The sequence below is a fragment of the Neodiprion fabricii genome, chromosome 4 (genome assembly GCF_021155785.1).
Source record: "Neodiprion fabricii isolate iyNeoFabr1 chromosome 4, iyNeoFabr1.1, whole genome shotgun sequence".
Lineage (NCBI taxonomy): Eukaryota > Metazoa > Arthropoda > Insecta > Hymenoptera > Diprionidae > Neodiprion > Neodiprion fabricii.
Genome location: NC_060242.1, coordinates 19,418,227 through 19,433,313, shown reverse-complemented (window position 1 = coordinate 19,433,313; position 15,087 = coordinate 19,418,227). Strand labels below are relative to the sequence as shown.

The window sequence follows — 15,087 nt, the reverse complement described above, 5'->3', positions numbered from 1 at the left end:
CTACCGAGATGAATTTCCAGTTCCGAAGTTAACTGTATCTATCATTTCCTATCGTGACCGAAAAACATGTATACCCACAATTTTTAGGTAATAAATTAAAATTAGTTTTCAAAGTGCATAAAAACGAACAAATCTAGCACTTTTTTTTCTCATTTCATGTAACAATAAATTCATGTTCGTGGTCTTGTTTGTCTGAAGAAATGAAATTAACTAAACAAACGGATTCAACAGTTGTCGCAGTAACGACAAAATGTAGAACTAACGACCGTAATCACACTGAGTAGTTTTCATTCGGCAAATTTTCTTGTAATTCAAACGATATTCGAACAGAATTATTGCTAACAAATGTAATATCTCTCGGTGTGTGTTATAACTGTATATTGAAACTCGATCACGGTTACTTGAAAGCAATGATGTGTAGGCAGCAGCAGCAGCACGCCCATCGAATAATGGCTGCGGGTGCAATTCGTTGGCAAGCCTCGATAATGTCGTATTCGAATAGCAAATCGTAATTCCCCGCATATGGGTGACCCCATTTATCACTCGGCTTTACAATGGAACTAACCGAAGCCAATGAGGCCTGAACCGATTCACGTACGTGCGACCAGCTTCTGCCATAACTGCAGCGGACGATACGATCCGATCCGATCTGTCCGATCCTTATTGAGTGGAAGATAATTAACCCCCTGGTAATTCGATTTATCACTCAAGTCTATCCGGAAAGAATAATATACTCAATGCGAACAATCTAGTTGAATTACAGCTCGACGTTACGGTTGCTATTTTTTCGCTGGTTAAGGGGTTGGAATTTTGGCATAGAGGAAACTAATGGTTCAAATATTCACTGAGGAAGAAACAGGCGCACTATTTTCAGTGCTTGTTTCAGTCACAATTTATACACTGATTGCGAGAGAAATTTTTAGTTCCGGTCACCGCTCGGTAATTAACTATTTTCATTTTTTACCACAGTCGAAAAACATATTTCTAGGTACTAAATGAAAATTTGTTTTGAAGCTGTTACCGGAAATTCTAGTATCTGTTACTGTTCTTTTTCATTACGATCACTGTTACTATAATATTTTCTTGTAACTGTTGCGAAAATTTAACGCTTGTGCAACAATAAATTGATGTTCAAGCCTTGTTTGAGTGAAAAAGTAGAGTAAACCGAAAAAACTGATTATGCGTTGCAATCACCAAAAAAGGATTGACAATAGCGCAAAATAGTTACGCGTACCTCGTTTTTCGTAATTCCAACATTATTCAAACAGTTTTTTTTTTAACGATACCTGATTTACTGAAAAATTTTCTGAGTGTAGGATTGACTAATTTCTCGCAAATATGGACGTTATCGTAGCAAGTTTTAAAAAACAAGCAAATCAATAGTCATCAAAGTCTGGTGACAACAAGACTTCAAGAGAAGAAAGTGAAATAACGATCTCTGCAGAATATCGTAATTCCATGTATTTCATTATTTCAATTTCAAAGTATACGCCACGGAGAAAATAAATGAGTAAATTTTATTAAAAACTGCAAGAAAAGAGAGACAGATCAGATTTTTCGGTAAATTTTACTTCGTTAAATGCAGAATTTACTTTAGAAACAGTGAAAGCCCCTAAAATCGGATACATTTATATTAAAAAGTCTAGTTGACGTGGGTATTTTTTACCAAAAACCCTTACGTATCTCTCCTTCCCTAGTTTTGAGTAAAATTTGCTCTTTTCCTTTTCTCCGTGTGCAAGTTTATGTTCCTAATTTTTGTCAACAATTTTTAAAACGCTCCTTCAATCTTTTATTCTCGCTCTCAAATTTTCAATGAACATAATCTTTCACCGCCCGAAATTGGTCACTCGAGGAGTATTAAAAAAAATTCTGTCATTAGATATCTACTGAAAAAAAAAAAACAATTCCATGAGCAGCTAGAAAATTCCAGGTTTTCCTAATTTTTTCAGGTTACAGACGCTCTCTTGACTCGCAATTGCTAAAAATTTCAATCTCGAACCAAGACTCAGCCTCGTTAGCCTTGTTGATTTCCACGGCGTGGTAACCATTTCATTTTTAAACGCAGGTATAATTTATTTCGTTAGTACATATAGGGACCACGGAGAAACACGCGAGCCCCGCGGTGTACAGAATGAACATGGAACGTCGAGGGATATATTCAAGTTGTCGTTGGATCGGTAGCTTAATTATTGTGTAGCTTGTCAGAGGGCCCGCAGCAACTTCAGCAGCGAGTCTGCAGGTAGCCGGAAAGAAAAGTATATGACAACGATCGTCAACGGCGCTTATTATTAAAGAATATTGATACGACACGCTGTGTCGACACGGAGTCGCATTTCCTTCGGTATAATTATCGAGTCGAAGAGCTTACGACGGCTTCTTCTCAGATTAGGTAGCAATTTCACTCGCTTGATCACTCACAATTATTATTGAGCACTGCCTGATTACGATTGGTAATTACAAGTACATTTGTGATTTGTAATTAGGAGAAAATGTTATTAATGAAAATTATGCGTGTATTTTTTGACCGGGGTAAAATACCGTGCAGATTATATTTTTATCTTGCGAGTCGATTCGAAGAAATGTTATACAAGTTTTAATTTGCTTTTATTTTGTTATCGGGGCCAAATACAATACGAGTTAGATTTGGTTTTTGCACACAGAGCGGAACAAAGTAAATATTACATTTTCACGTTATTTCGGTCTGATTAAAAAAACACAAAATTTGATTTGTATTGTATTTAGCCCTGATCACAAGATGCAAGTACGATTTGTATAGTTTTTTTTCTTCTACTACGTAAACCATGTATTTTGTATCGCAATTTACTCTAATTAAAAATTATGCAATTCGTACTCTACTTCGTTCTAATTGTAAAATTGTAATTTTTACTCTACTCCGTTCCGATTTCTATTTCTTTCCGATTACAAAACACTGATATAATTTTTATTTCACGTCCTCCGATTCATGAATGTAATTTTTTACATTTCATTGTTCTCTCAGTTACAAATCATAATTTTCAATTTTTAACAGGCTAATTACAACTCTGCCTGTATCACTGCTAAAAAGGTGCAGGCGGCTAATCACTTGTGACAAAAATAGCCCCAAGAACACGAAGAGGGTAATTTATGGGTCTTGGTTGATCTCGCCGCATAGTCAAGTAAACGTGCGAAAACGACGGTCCTCGTCCTTTCGCCTACAGCTCGGATTCTATTACCCTCGAAACATGCCGTGACAAAGACACCCCGCTGGGCATTCGCTGCTGGACCGTGGAGAATTTGGAAACTAGCTTGCCAAAAACTCGAGAGACGGACGGGAAAGCATTTTGAGATGAAAATGGCTCGATTGTGCTCAACGTTAAATTCGTCGTTTGCCAAACGTCTTGCAACTGTTCACATTGAGTTTGAAAATTCGTCCCGACGCATGACGATTCAATCGAGAAAATAAATTTTTGGGGTATTTCAATCGGGTTCGCAATTTTCGCTTAGTTGTTCACAATGTGAAGTGTGATTGTTCGGAAGTACGGTGCGAAAGCATTTTGTGTAAATAAGAAAGACGATAAAAATCTTGTACCGAGTTTCCGGGCCTCGATTATATACGTCTTTTACGATATTCTGGTATGAACTTTTGTACAGCTTGAGTTTGTGTTGAGTCACAAATACGTAAATAGGCACGGATAACCGGAAAGTAAAGAAAAAATGTATATTTCTATGAGGAGAGTTTGAGCGAAAAATTTTATCGTGAAAGAATATACGTATTTTGAATGTGTTGAAATAATTAAAAAATCAGCTTTATCGGGATTTTGTCATTATAATTTAAACTGCATCGTCAATCTAAGAGCATTATTGTTTTTCCATTCCAATCGGAGAATTCCAGGATGTCATCGAACATTTCAAATTTCAGTCAAATTGCATTGATTGCGGAAGCATGATTTTTACGAAAAAACTCTTATTTCGATAATTGAATAATTTTCTGAAATTCGATCAGTCGTACAGTGAAAAATAACATACCTACTCATATTTCGCAAACTCAACTGCTTTGAGACTAGTATATAAAATGCAAATTTTGCAAATAGCATTACATTTTTTACTCGTTTTTTTTTTTCATCAAATTATTACAATTAACATCATCCTCGTTTTTTTTTTTTAATCTCCGCAGGCACGGAAATCGAAATCACCGTAACTGAGACCAAATCGAGGAATCCGGATCAGAGAGCTCTTACAAGGGTTGGCTGCGTTTTGTTTTTGTAATTCAAGACGGGCCGTGTTTTTTGTGTGTCGTGTGTGTGTCGAGGCCTAGGTGACACCGATAACGAAGAACCTGGAGGCTCGGCTAGCCGGTCCTGAGGATAATTTGTTACGCTGATGATCGTCCTCGCGTTCACCATCCCTTCCTACCTTCCTCCACGCGTTCTTTTTCTTCTTCTTCTTCTTTCTCAAACAACAGAAACGTGCAACATCTCGAGTTTCACAGAACGCTCGGTGCTCCTGCAGGGTTGCAGGATGATCTCTGACGATCTTCCGAGAAGAGAATTATACGGCACCGGCAGCTTTTCTCTTTCGGCTCAAATTTGTCCCACATATAGAAGCTCGAAAAAATAACGGTACATAACATAAAACGCAAAGGAGGGCTGAAACGCGTGATTTACCGACGGCTACCGAAGCCTCGACACCAATCAGAGACCATATAACTAAACAAAGAGCCGGTTATCTCGGAATCTTGCTGCACCACCGCTGCGCGGGAGACGCGGAAGAATTAGAAATGAGAAGAAACAGGGAAAAGAAAAATGTCCAATAGTATAAATAACGTCAGGTCGAGTCCCTCATCAAGATCGCATTATTTATTTCTGTTTAACGTTTCTTTCTCTCCTTGTCCTCGTACAAAATAAATGTTATTTACGCACTTACGGAACAAAGAAGAATGAAAAAAGAATAATCTGCAGGCCGTTTCGGCGTTTATTGAAACGTACCGTTAAAGTTTTGTACAACGGTTTTCTTCGCATATATATATCGATAATTAATATTCCCACCTTATTGAAAATGAAGTTTTTTTCCAACTGGTAATCATTTTGTTCTTAATGATCTATAATTCGAGTTGGAGAACAAAAAAAAAAGATAATAATTTATACGCCGAAACGAGATGGAATTTCTCACAACAGCTGTAAAACCGTTTTATATAGGTATCGTTATTATTGAGTCCGTAGATTTTCCCCTAATAAAGACATAATTTCGGTAAAGATAATATCGCGGATCTGTACATACATAGCTATAATAAATAAACGCAGGTTCTTTTCGAGGGTCCGTTTTTTGCCTATTATATACCTGCCCAAAATCAAGCATGATCTGAATGCTAATTTTTTGTCTTACTGTTTCCCTTCGTTATTTAATTTTTTTATTTATTTTTTCTCTCACTCACCAAGCTTCGACACCGATCCAACCTTGCGATAGTCACACAAGAACATCGAGTCTCTGGAATAAATTTTCCGTGCAGCGGTTCCTTTTCTTCCGTTAAAATTCACCCGACTTTCTTCCCCCTAAATGAGGCCGACTTTGAAGGACGTAGAGAGCTGGTCTCCGCGACGAGAAAAAAGAAAATAATAAATCAAACGAGATCAGGAAAAAGAAAAGAAACGGTTCTCACGTGGCGCCATATATAACATTTATATTGTTATAAATCATAATTAACTGCAACCAAGCGGGATTAAACAGACTTGGCGATTATATTTCCTAATGGGCTGTACGGTGTACATAACGAGAACTCTAAAGCGATAAGTATAATAGACAAATAGGACAAGGATCGAAGATAAGATCACCCCTATATCGTATTGATGCGCATTCAGGGTTAGACGAACGACGCAACAATATAACCGTGTATATAATACATACCTATATATGTATGTACCTACATGAACTTTTCCAATAAGACGCCTGCAGCTCACAGCTCGAGTTCCGAGGGTGAGTGTAATAAATTTTTATTTGGTTTTCTTTCTTCAACTTCCGGGTTGTTATACGTTATATGGGACAGCGTTTCTTTTCTTTGCGTATTTTTACTCAGTATTTTATTTATGTTTTGGTTTTTTGGGTATCATTTTTCAGCTGATTATGGGCACTTGAAAATAACTTTTCAACGGGTATGGAAGATATACTATTGTGATATATAAATTTGACACATGGTGTAACAATGTCATCTAGATGAGGGTAAAAATTTGTCAATTATATGTCCATTAAACGATCAAACTTTTTTTACGTCTTTGAATTATAATTTTGATAGTAATTTAGTGTCATTTAGAAAACGTTGAGTTTTAATTCCAAAAAAAACAAACAAAAAAAAAATTCGAAATTTATTACTCAATCTAAGTCACGTAACTTTATATCATAATTGACTCAAAATATGATTGAAGAAATTAATAATTCTACGATGTATGATGAAATACGTATTAAAACATGAATTAGATTTTTGTTCACAATTCTTATCTATCACTATACAACAATCATTGAAGAATTTATTGTTGAGTAAATAATTACGAAATAAAAATAAAACAGCATTTCACGGCTTAAAGTTGACGTTTTACCGACAGGTAAATTGAAAAAATTCATCCGCGAAGAAGAAATTTTCTTTTAAAATTATCGCACAAAGATAAATCATTTCATTTTTGGCATTGTATGGATCACTTGTCCCACGAGTCTGCAGTCTTGATAAAAAAAAAATCATCAACGCCATCAGACCGAGCTTGATCCTCGTAATATTCTCCATGAATACCTGCATCGCCATTTGTCACGTGCATTATATGCCTATTCGATCAACGAATATGCATGGCGTGTACCGTATGCGCATATGTGTATATACAACTGCACGACTTGACGCGCGGAAATTCCGCATCGCAGCAGCATCTGCAACGTCGAGTTCTCGGCCTCGAGGCCTGAGATGAATATGTTCCCAACCATTAATATATGGCCTACGTAGCCATTGTTGCGAATTAGCCGGCATTCAGGCAGCTTTGTTGAACGCGACGGGGGTTGGACTCGGTTTAATGGTTTATAATATGGTGGCTGGATCGAAGGGGAAACTTTTATCCATCCCCCGTTACTCCGTGCACGTAATGCAAGATGAAGAAAAATGGTTTCGACTTTTTTTTTTCGCATGCTAGGCAATCGATCGAAATCTAAAGTTCGTAGGTGATAATTATACAAATTATCATCAAGCGCTAGATGGTAAAGTTATTTTGACACTGAGTAAATTACTTTCATCTGTAGAAATTTGAGCCTGTTTTGTACGCGGGTAAAAATATCTGGCTCAAGCTGATGGAATTGAATTTTAATTAGAAAGTTTTCTAAGAATAAAAAGGTCGTTAATTAATGGGTAAATTCCACTGTTTAATTTGTAACGATAAGACTCACAATAATAGATATTAAAATACGATCAAAGCTCTGTATAAAATCATTGTAACGGAAATTTTGTATAATAGACCTAAAATTCAATCGTTTCAAACAAATTTTCACGCAAAGGATATGTTGTTTTAATTAAATGCAACTTGATCATTGACTTGTGACACAACTTTCGAACGAATCTTCTTCGTTATTACCTATTCTCTTTCGATACTTTTTATTCGAACCTGTTGCACGATCTCAAATTCGCATTTCATTACAAGCCGCGGTATAAATACGATAAAAATGATGAAAATTGATGAACTTAATAATTCTTGGTTATTATTTCCTATCATGCCAGTAGCCTGGGGGTTAAAAAACTTCTACGAACTGATATCCTGCAGCGGTGGCGAGCGAGTCAAGAGGTCGTTCTCGGCTTAATTACCATGTAAATTAATTATTATTCACGCGGGTCAGTTTCTTCTCTCCGTTTCTTTTTTCGCGGTTTTATATGCGGACAAGTTTAACCGAAATAATGATGTGCTTATAAGGCGTGTTTATGAACTGCATAATATATCGTGCCGTATGATCAGCTACGCGGTAACTACACGTTGAAACAGTGCCGACCGTTTGAATATATTTTTCGACATTTATACACACAAACACCTAGGATTTTTTTCGGGACCTAAACGTCTTGTAATTAAATGTAAATTTTTGATTAACGTTATTTTTTTTTTCTCCTTGTTCCTAGAATTACAGACCAATTTCGTGCGGCCAAGGCTATACAAGTGATTGTAAAAATACCACTAATGATCACTTTAACCGTGCAGCAGAAGAACGATTGCCTAATCCCCGTATAAGCCTTGAAAAATGTATTCGCGGTCTGGAATTATAATATAGGTATGTCTAAGTAATTTCGGCCAGCCATAATATTAACGAAAATTGATACATACAAATATTCCGTTTTCGTTGAATCGTAACGTAATAATACGGTAGCCAAGAAGAACATTATGAATTATGATCGTTCTCTCGATGATCGATATAACAACATTGAGATTGTAAATAAGATAGAAGTCAAATGTATATAGAACTAAGAAACCCGTATTAAGAAAGCATAAATTTTGTTAATTCTATTTACACGTGTCAATCGGTTTATTGGTTTTTTAATTTTTTCTGCCATAATAGTTGGATGTGATTAATTACCGCAGAATTTTATTGGTGAAATTGCTAAATCGTTATGCAGCGTTGATGAATAGGATGTGATTTATAATTATCTCATTACGGGTATGGGAATCTCATGACGATGCCTGTTACGCTCATGTAACACCAACAACGTGACGGGAACGTCACAGCAGCACAATCAATAAGTATAATAATCAGCGATACATTACACGAGCGGCTTAATGTTCAATTTTAACGATTCCTGTTATATACGTATACATGCAATATGTATAGGCATATACAAAGATGTGTGTGCAAACATGCTGACCAATTATAATATTATTTAACGCGTAATTATAACTGTGGAAAAGACATTTCGCTCGTACATCATCCTGACAACTTTAATTAACATTCCTAACTAATCTTAGATCTTAATTATTCTCTACCCTTAATTTCCTACCCGCCACCTCGACTCTTCACCCTCACGCGATCTGTGAGAACCTATTTGCAGTTATAAAAAAACATATAGCACGGTACAAGCCATTGTGTTTTTTTTTACCGACTGTTGGTAACATAGAAAAGAGCTCGAACCCGACCCGTCAGGGGATAAGTTATTATTCAGGTAATTGATTTCTAAAGAAAATGCGTGAAAAATTAATCGAACATCGGACAAAGATTGGCAATTTCGTGCTAAAGAGATTGCAAGACAACATAATCGCTTCGTAGTCGTTGGTTAGTAATAAATAAACTGGCGTGAATTATTCGTCGCGATTGTGTTGCGTCGATAACTTGACAGCGATAATCGGAAAGTGGCGGAACTAGGAGGATCCGCAGAGCGATGAACTGCTCGGATGCTTCGTTCGTCTGGCGTGATGGAAAAAAACATGTTGACCAGAAAAATGGCTGACGTCGCATCGGGTCTGAGAGCAGTCAGAGACAAGGTAGCAGCCGCATCGTCGAGAAGACATCCGGTACGTCTTCGTAAAATTCAAATAACCTATCTCACGTAGAGCTCAAAGTTAGCGAATCATAATTCACCAATTTTTTTCGGTTGTTACATAAGCCTCTCTGTACCTACGGCACTCGCCCGTAAATATTGACGGTTATGACGGCGTGATGCGTTCTTTAGTCTTTCTTGATCGCAGACGTTCAATTTTTTGCCAAATTCATAAACCCAGAGAATCGAGTCTTCGCTACGATCTGTCAGTTTTGTTTTCGTACCGTGTCACCTTATTTCTCCTACATTCAATCGCATATTTATTACATTATTTTTGTACGCACCTTGTTTTCCTCAGTGTGTTTACGCAGCTGTTCACTTGGCGATCGATGCTCTACACTCTCATTTACCGCTTGTCGTCCACGACGCTGGCCGAAGTCTGATCGTCAACTGTTCTCATGCGCCCTCTTCCTTACCGGCAATCGATACGGCAACAATACAGCCCGAACTTACGTTAGCTAGATAAAAAATTAACACGATATTCGAGTGTGACGCGACCGGGGGCCGTACACTATTCAGGAAAGAAAAGATTGACATCACACTCCACATTTCCGTTTCCACAAACCGAACGCGAACTCACTTGATGTTCAGAATCCGACCCGAGTTTGACGGCGGCCCGAATAGCACTGACCATAATTCCATCCGGATCAAAACAGAACCTGTACACAATGTCAAGCCTGGAGAATCGCGTAAACAAACGTATAGGTAGTAAACAAACGGAAAGTCTCGAACTCTGGGAAACCTCTGAGTCTATGAGAAGTACATAATATACACCGTTACAACGAAATTGAGAACATTTTTTCACCGACAAATTATTGTTTATTCACCATTGTTATAATATTACACATCCAATGTGCATTGTATTTATATCCCATCTGCTGATATTTTCTGAACTCGCAACGATTTTTTTTTTAAATCTTCTATTGATATGTACTTTGGGGTGATCTTTAGTTAGGGTGTTGATGATTTATTTTCAGACCACCCCCCAAATCGACTATAAATAATTCAAAAACAATTTCCTAATTCTTTCAGATTTTTATATCAATTCTAATCCGTGCCTGTAAATGGATGGATATCGCCATTTAAAATACACCTGTTTCAGGTACAATCTCAGCATATAATTTATTGTAAGAGTAACGATGTTCGAATCAATTTGTAATTGCGAAGATTTAGTGAGTATTAGTACTACTATCTGAGAAAAAATTCACATCATCATACCAACCAATCTCGACGAATTGCACACCCTAGAAATTTGACTTTTTCTTTTTATTTATAAGAAATGCAATTGTCTATATTACCTGGTATAATGATGTGAATTTTTTCTCAGATAGTAGCACTAATGCTCATTAGAACCTCACATTCATGGATTTTTACGAACATTATTACTCTTACAGTAAAATATATACTAAGAACGTGTCCGAAACACGTGTATTTTAAATTGGGAAATCCTTCCTCTTACAGTCACGGGTTACAGTTGATATAAAAATCTGAAAAAAAATGTGAATTGTTTTTGAATTATTTATAGTTGATTTGGTGGGGTGATCCGGAATAAATTCGTCAACATTCTAAATGAGGACCACCCTAACGTACTTACTTATTTTTAATGCTAATGGATTTATACTTTTCAACGGAAAATTTTGACATACATTGTCTGTGTGTAATTACAAGTTTCTTATACGTACTTACGCGTGTCCGATACATATTATACATTTTTAATTTATGGGACATTCGTTGTCTTCTCTTTATCTCGACCATTAATTTGAAATTACGAAAATTGAAGTCACAGGAGTACCTACAGTTTAGATTTGGAATTCAAGCAATACACCGTCGTAATTCGTGTAATTTCCCATATATTTACAATTTGGAAACAGTCTGTACATAATTATTGACCAGTGTACGAACTTTCAAAGTATAAAATTTGGAATCAAATTTCAGAACAAAATAAGCTTTTTCAACATCGTGAATAACTGTTGCATTTAGAGGGTACAAAATAAAACTTTTATACCAATCATTACAAGAGATCTAAACAAAAACTAGTCTTTCAAACCAAGCACAAATCAAAGGGCGTATATTTTGTCGGCTAAGAATTTTGATAATCATTTCCGTTGTCAGCTGCTTATTTTTTTCTTATTTTAATGCAGGAATTAGCGTATTTCGAGCCTCGACTAGTTGCCGTGAGCAAAACTAAACCTGCCGCACTTGTGATCGAGGCTTATGAGGCGGGTCAAAGGCATTTTGGTGAAAATTACGTTAACGAATTGTTAGAGAAGGGACACAACCCGGATATATTATCAAAATGCAAGGACATACGGTGGCATTTCATCGGCCACTTACAAAGCAACAAGATAAACAAAGTCCTAGCCGTTCCAAATTTGTACATTATCGAAACTGTACATTCCAAACAGCTTGCGACTGGGCTGAACAATGCCTGGCCAAAATTTCGAAAAACTGAAGAGTCTCTGCTGAAGGTGATGGTACAGATAAACACAAGCGGCGAAGAAGGTGATAAAAAATTCTATATTTTTTGTTAAATTTAAAGTTGACAAAAACTGTTGAGCTGTCTTTCAACGAAAGATATGCTTCTACTTTTAGTGCTTCATGATTAATGATCCTCTTCTGTCGTGCATAGAAAAAAATGGCTGCCAACCGAACGAGGCTTCTAACTTGGTGAAACACGTGATAGAGAATTGTAAAAATTTGAAATTCACCGGTATAATGACGATCGGAAAGTACGGTTACGATCCCAGCGCTGGTCCAAATCCGGATTTCCTCAAATTGAAAGAATTGCACAGTAAGATTTGCCAGGAATTGAATCTCGATAGCAGAGCCGTCGAGCTTTCCATGGGAATGTCGAGCGACTACGAACATGCCGTAAGCCCAGTCATGGAATTGAAAAAAAATCCCAGATTCATATCGGCACATTCGTACTTTTGTATTGCAGATCGAACTCGGTAGTACAAACATCAGGATTGGATCATCGATCTTTGGATACAGACCCAAGAAAGGAGAATGAAGGGGAATCTCTGCAAATGATGTTCAAAACGCATAAGTAACAGCACCGAAGAGAACCGAAGAATACTTGAACCTGAAATGTACTTGATTTACGCTTACAGACACAATATGTTATACGTATAATATTATCCGAATCGTTTTGGGAGTACTATGAAGAATAGTCGGAACCGTTCGACAAACGCTTTATTACAATTGACCGCAATTGGAGTACTTAAATCACTGCACCTAGTACTTATTGGTGGCGAGTACGTTAACGTATGTATACCTTAAACCGAACGGTGGTCGTATCGTGAATAAAATCCAAAACTTTTTATCACTGTTGTTTTGAGGTATCATTGCTATTTCACGAGTGATTCTAAATCTCTTTCATAAGCTTCCGCTTCCTTTTCGATGTCCCTGGTCTTTTCCACGTTGCGAAGACCGCAAATATCTTGGCAGAATTTCACGTAGTCTATGAACGTGTCTCCGTCCTTTTTGTAGAGCGGCGCCTCCTCCAGGGCACGTTCTGCTTCTTTTGCCGAGAATTTATCACCCCAGGCCTGAAGATCGCGCTTCAATCTGCAAGATTTGAAATGATGATTTGAATTGTCTATCCTGATATTTTATACAAGTTTATTCACCTTTCTTCCGATATCATTCCGTTCCCGAGATAATCCCAGTTCGATAATGCCGCTAGCAGCTCTTCTTCAGGGTCCAGTTCGACAACTTTGTACCTGCTCATGTTTAAAGCATTATCGTTAACCCGGAAATCGACGCTTCGCTGAACGCTGCGAAGTTTACATCCAATTTATTGGAAGAGCCTAATTTTTTTGATGTTCTGGCATCCACACTATACTCTTAAGGGTTTTTAAAAATTTCTACAGCCTAATGATCAGTGTTCAGAAAATGTGGCGACCTCTCAATTTCCGGTAAATAACTTCCGAGCCATAATTCTGAACACTGATCAAAGAGCTCCACAGTTTTATGTTCGCGTAAGCGATATACTTGAAATCTAGTTGAGCTTGTCATGAAGACTGATAAAAAAAGGTCTACCCAAATAAAAAATACCAACCCAAACAGCTTAACAAACGCGTCAAAGTCGACATCACTAGACGACATTTCGGCGAGCATTTGGTCGAGTGCTTCATCGGCAACATCCGGTTTTCCCATCGAGGTAAAGGTGAACTTCAAGTCCTCTTTGTCGATATATCCGTCTCTGTTGATGTCGAAGAGGTGAAAAGCCTGAAAAGTGTTGAAAATGGTTCTTAACATTGTAATGGAATGATGACTAAACAATGCAACTGTCAAGACTCACCTCCTTCAGTTCAGCCAACTTCCGGAAGTCCGTCTCCCGCAGCATGGTGACATTCTTTTTCTGTACTTTGGACGATGTTTCGACATCCGGTTTTTCCTCGGCCGTCTCATTGTTCTGCGACGAATCATCGGCTGTGAGTTCTCCTTGAATGACATGTTCTTCTTCCTGGATTTCGATTGCCGCATCTCCATTCTCCGCTGGTGAAACGGTCGACGATTTTCTACTCGAGCTTTTGGACTTTCCCTCGGGCGTTTTAAGCGACTTCTTCTTCTTCTGTAATGGTGATCGAGAAAGAACACAAATTGTGTGAAAAAGATATCGAAACTGTACTGATACACTGTAAGAAAACGCAGTGTCGACTCTTGTAGACTAGAATTTGGTACAAATTCAAGACCGTCTGATGTCAATTATATAACACTATCCGATGCTGAACTTCCGAAATGACCATAAAAAATGGTCCACACTAGCCAATTACAGTTAACTTCAGTACCACCTTTTTTTTTACAATGTATACTGCATTCCCAAATTGCACATGATGAAAGAGACCTTATCTTTGCTGGGATTAGACTCCTTGAGTTGTTCAGAGGCTACCGTTGAGTCGGACATGATGTAAATTCAGTTTATGGACTGAAAAATGACGCGAAACGCCGTCGAATTGAGTCGAGACGTAATGTGGACCAACAACTGCCTTCTCAAACGTTGACACGGGTAGTTTTATAGAAGCGCGGTAAGTGCCCGACCCCCACTTGTGGAATGAAATTAAATTCATCTCCAGCAGCGAGATGTTTTTCTAGATAGAAGATGAAAGTATTCCTGAGCAGGGGCGCGTTTTTTTTCCTGGACCGAATTTTAGTGGAGGGGTAAACACGGACGGTGTGCCATTCGTCAAATTTAAAATTCAAATCCAAATTCTTTGAGAGAGAGAAATCGACTCCCCCCAAATCGCCAACATGGCGCTCGGCACCGTTCTCACTGCCTAATCGGGATCGACGATGAGTGACGAATTTCATCAGCTGCGACCCTGCAGATCCATTCTGGAATATATGGTTCGTTCCGATTACGCCCACCGTCATAATTCGCGTCACTTGGCAAGTACTCATCGTATTTGCGCTTCCTGTTTCCACCTGTTCCTCGGATGTTACAATTTTCTTCCTCTGGCCCGTTAACGCTGGAGGTTGTAACTCCGCGGATAAGTGGATCGCTTCAGTCTCGAAGAAGACCGCGTTCCCCAGCCTGCACATCCTCCGGAATCGGTGAGTCTGAT

At 37.9% G+C, this 15,087-nt stretch overlaps 2 protein-coding genes across 2 annotated transcripts; one reads left to right on the top strand and one right to left on the bottom strand.

Annotated features, from left to right (window-relative positions):
- The first annotated feature begins 9,335 nt into the window (after positions 1–9,335).
- On the top strand, positions 9,336–12,842 carry LOC124180532 (pyridoxal phosphate homeostasis protein). Its single transcript, XM_046566173.1, has 4 exons — positions 9,336–9,491; positions 11,659–12,019; positions 12,147–12,388; positions 12,459–12,842. The coding sequence occupies exons 1-4, from the start codon at positions 9,372–9,374 to the stop codon at positions 12,528–12,530; spliced, it is 795 nt and encodes a 264-aa protein (XP_046422129.1). The 5' UTR covers positions 9,336–9,371; the 3' UTR covers positions 12,531–12,842.
- Positions 12,843–12,867: 25 nt separating this feature from the next.
- LOC124180687 (myosin light chain 5-like) lies at positions 12,868–14,496 on the bottom strand. Its single transcript, XM_046566433.1, has 5 exons — positions 14,370–14,496; positions 13,824–14,096; positions 13,581–13,750; positions 13,150–13,242; positions 12,868–13,087 (listed from the first exon to the last, which is right to left on the bottom strand). The coding sequence occupies exons 1-5, from the start codon at positions 14,427–14,429 to the stop codon at positions 12,868–12,870; spliced, it is 816 nt and encodes a 271-aa protein (XP_046422389.1). The 5' UTR covers positions 14,430–14,496.
- Between the last annotated feature and the right edge of the window lie 591 nt (positions 14,497–15,087).

Excerpts from the sequence above, each read along its gene's own strand:
- LOC124180532 (XM_046566173.1), top strand. The coding sequence starts at position 9,372 with ATGCTTCGTTCGTCTGGCGTGATGGAAAAAAACATGTTGACCAGAAAA. Across the intron at positions 9,492-11,658 it reads CATCGTCGAGAAGACATCCG|GAATTAGCGTATTTCGAGCC; the intron begins GTACGTCTTCGT and ends ATTTTAATGCAG. Across the intron at positions 12,020-12,146 it reads AAACACAAGCGGCGAAGAAG|AAAAAAATGGCTGCCAACCG; the intron begins GTGATAAAAAAT and ends TGTCGTGCATAG.
- LOC124180687 (XM_046566433.1), bottom strand. The coding sequence starts at position 14,429 with ATGTCCGACTCAACGGTAGCCTCTGAACAACTCAAGGAGTCTAATCCC. Across the intron at positions 13,751-13,823 it reads AGTTGGCTGAACTGAAGGAG|GCTTTTCACCTCTTCGACAT; the intron begins GTGAGTCTTGAC and ends AACACTTTTCAG. Across the intron at positions 13,243-13,580 it reads GCGTTTGTTAAGCTGTTTGG|GTACAAAGTTGTCGAACTGG; the intron begins GTTGGTATTTTT and ends AAACATGAGCAG.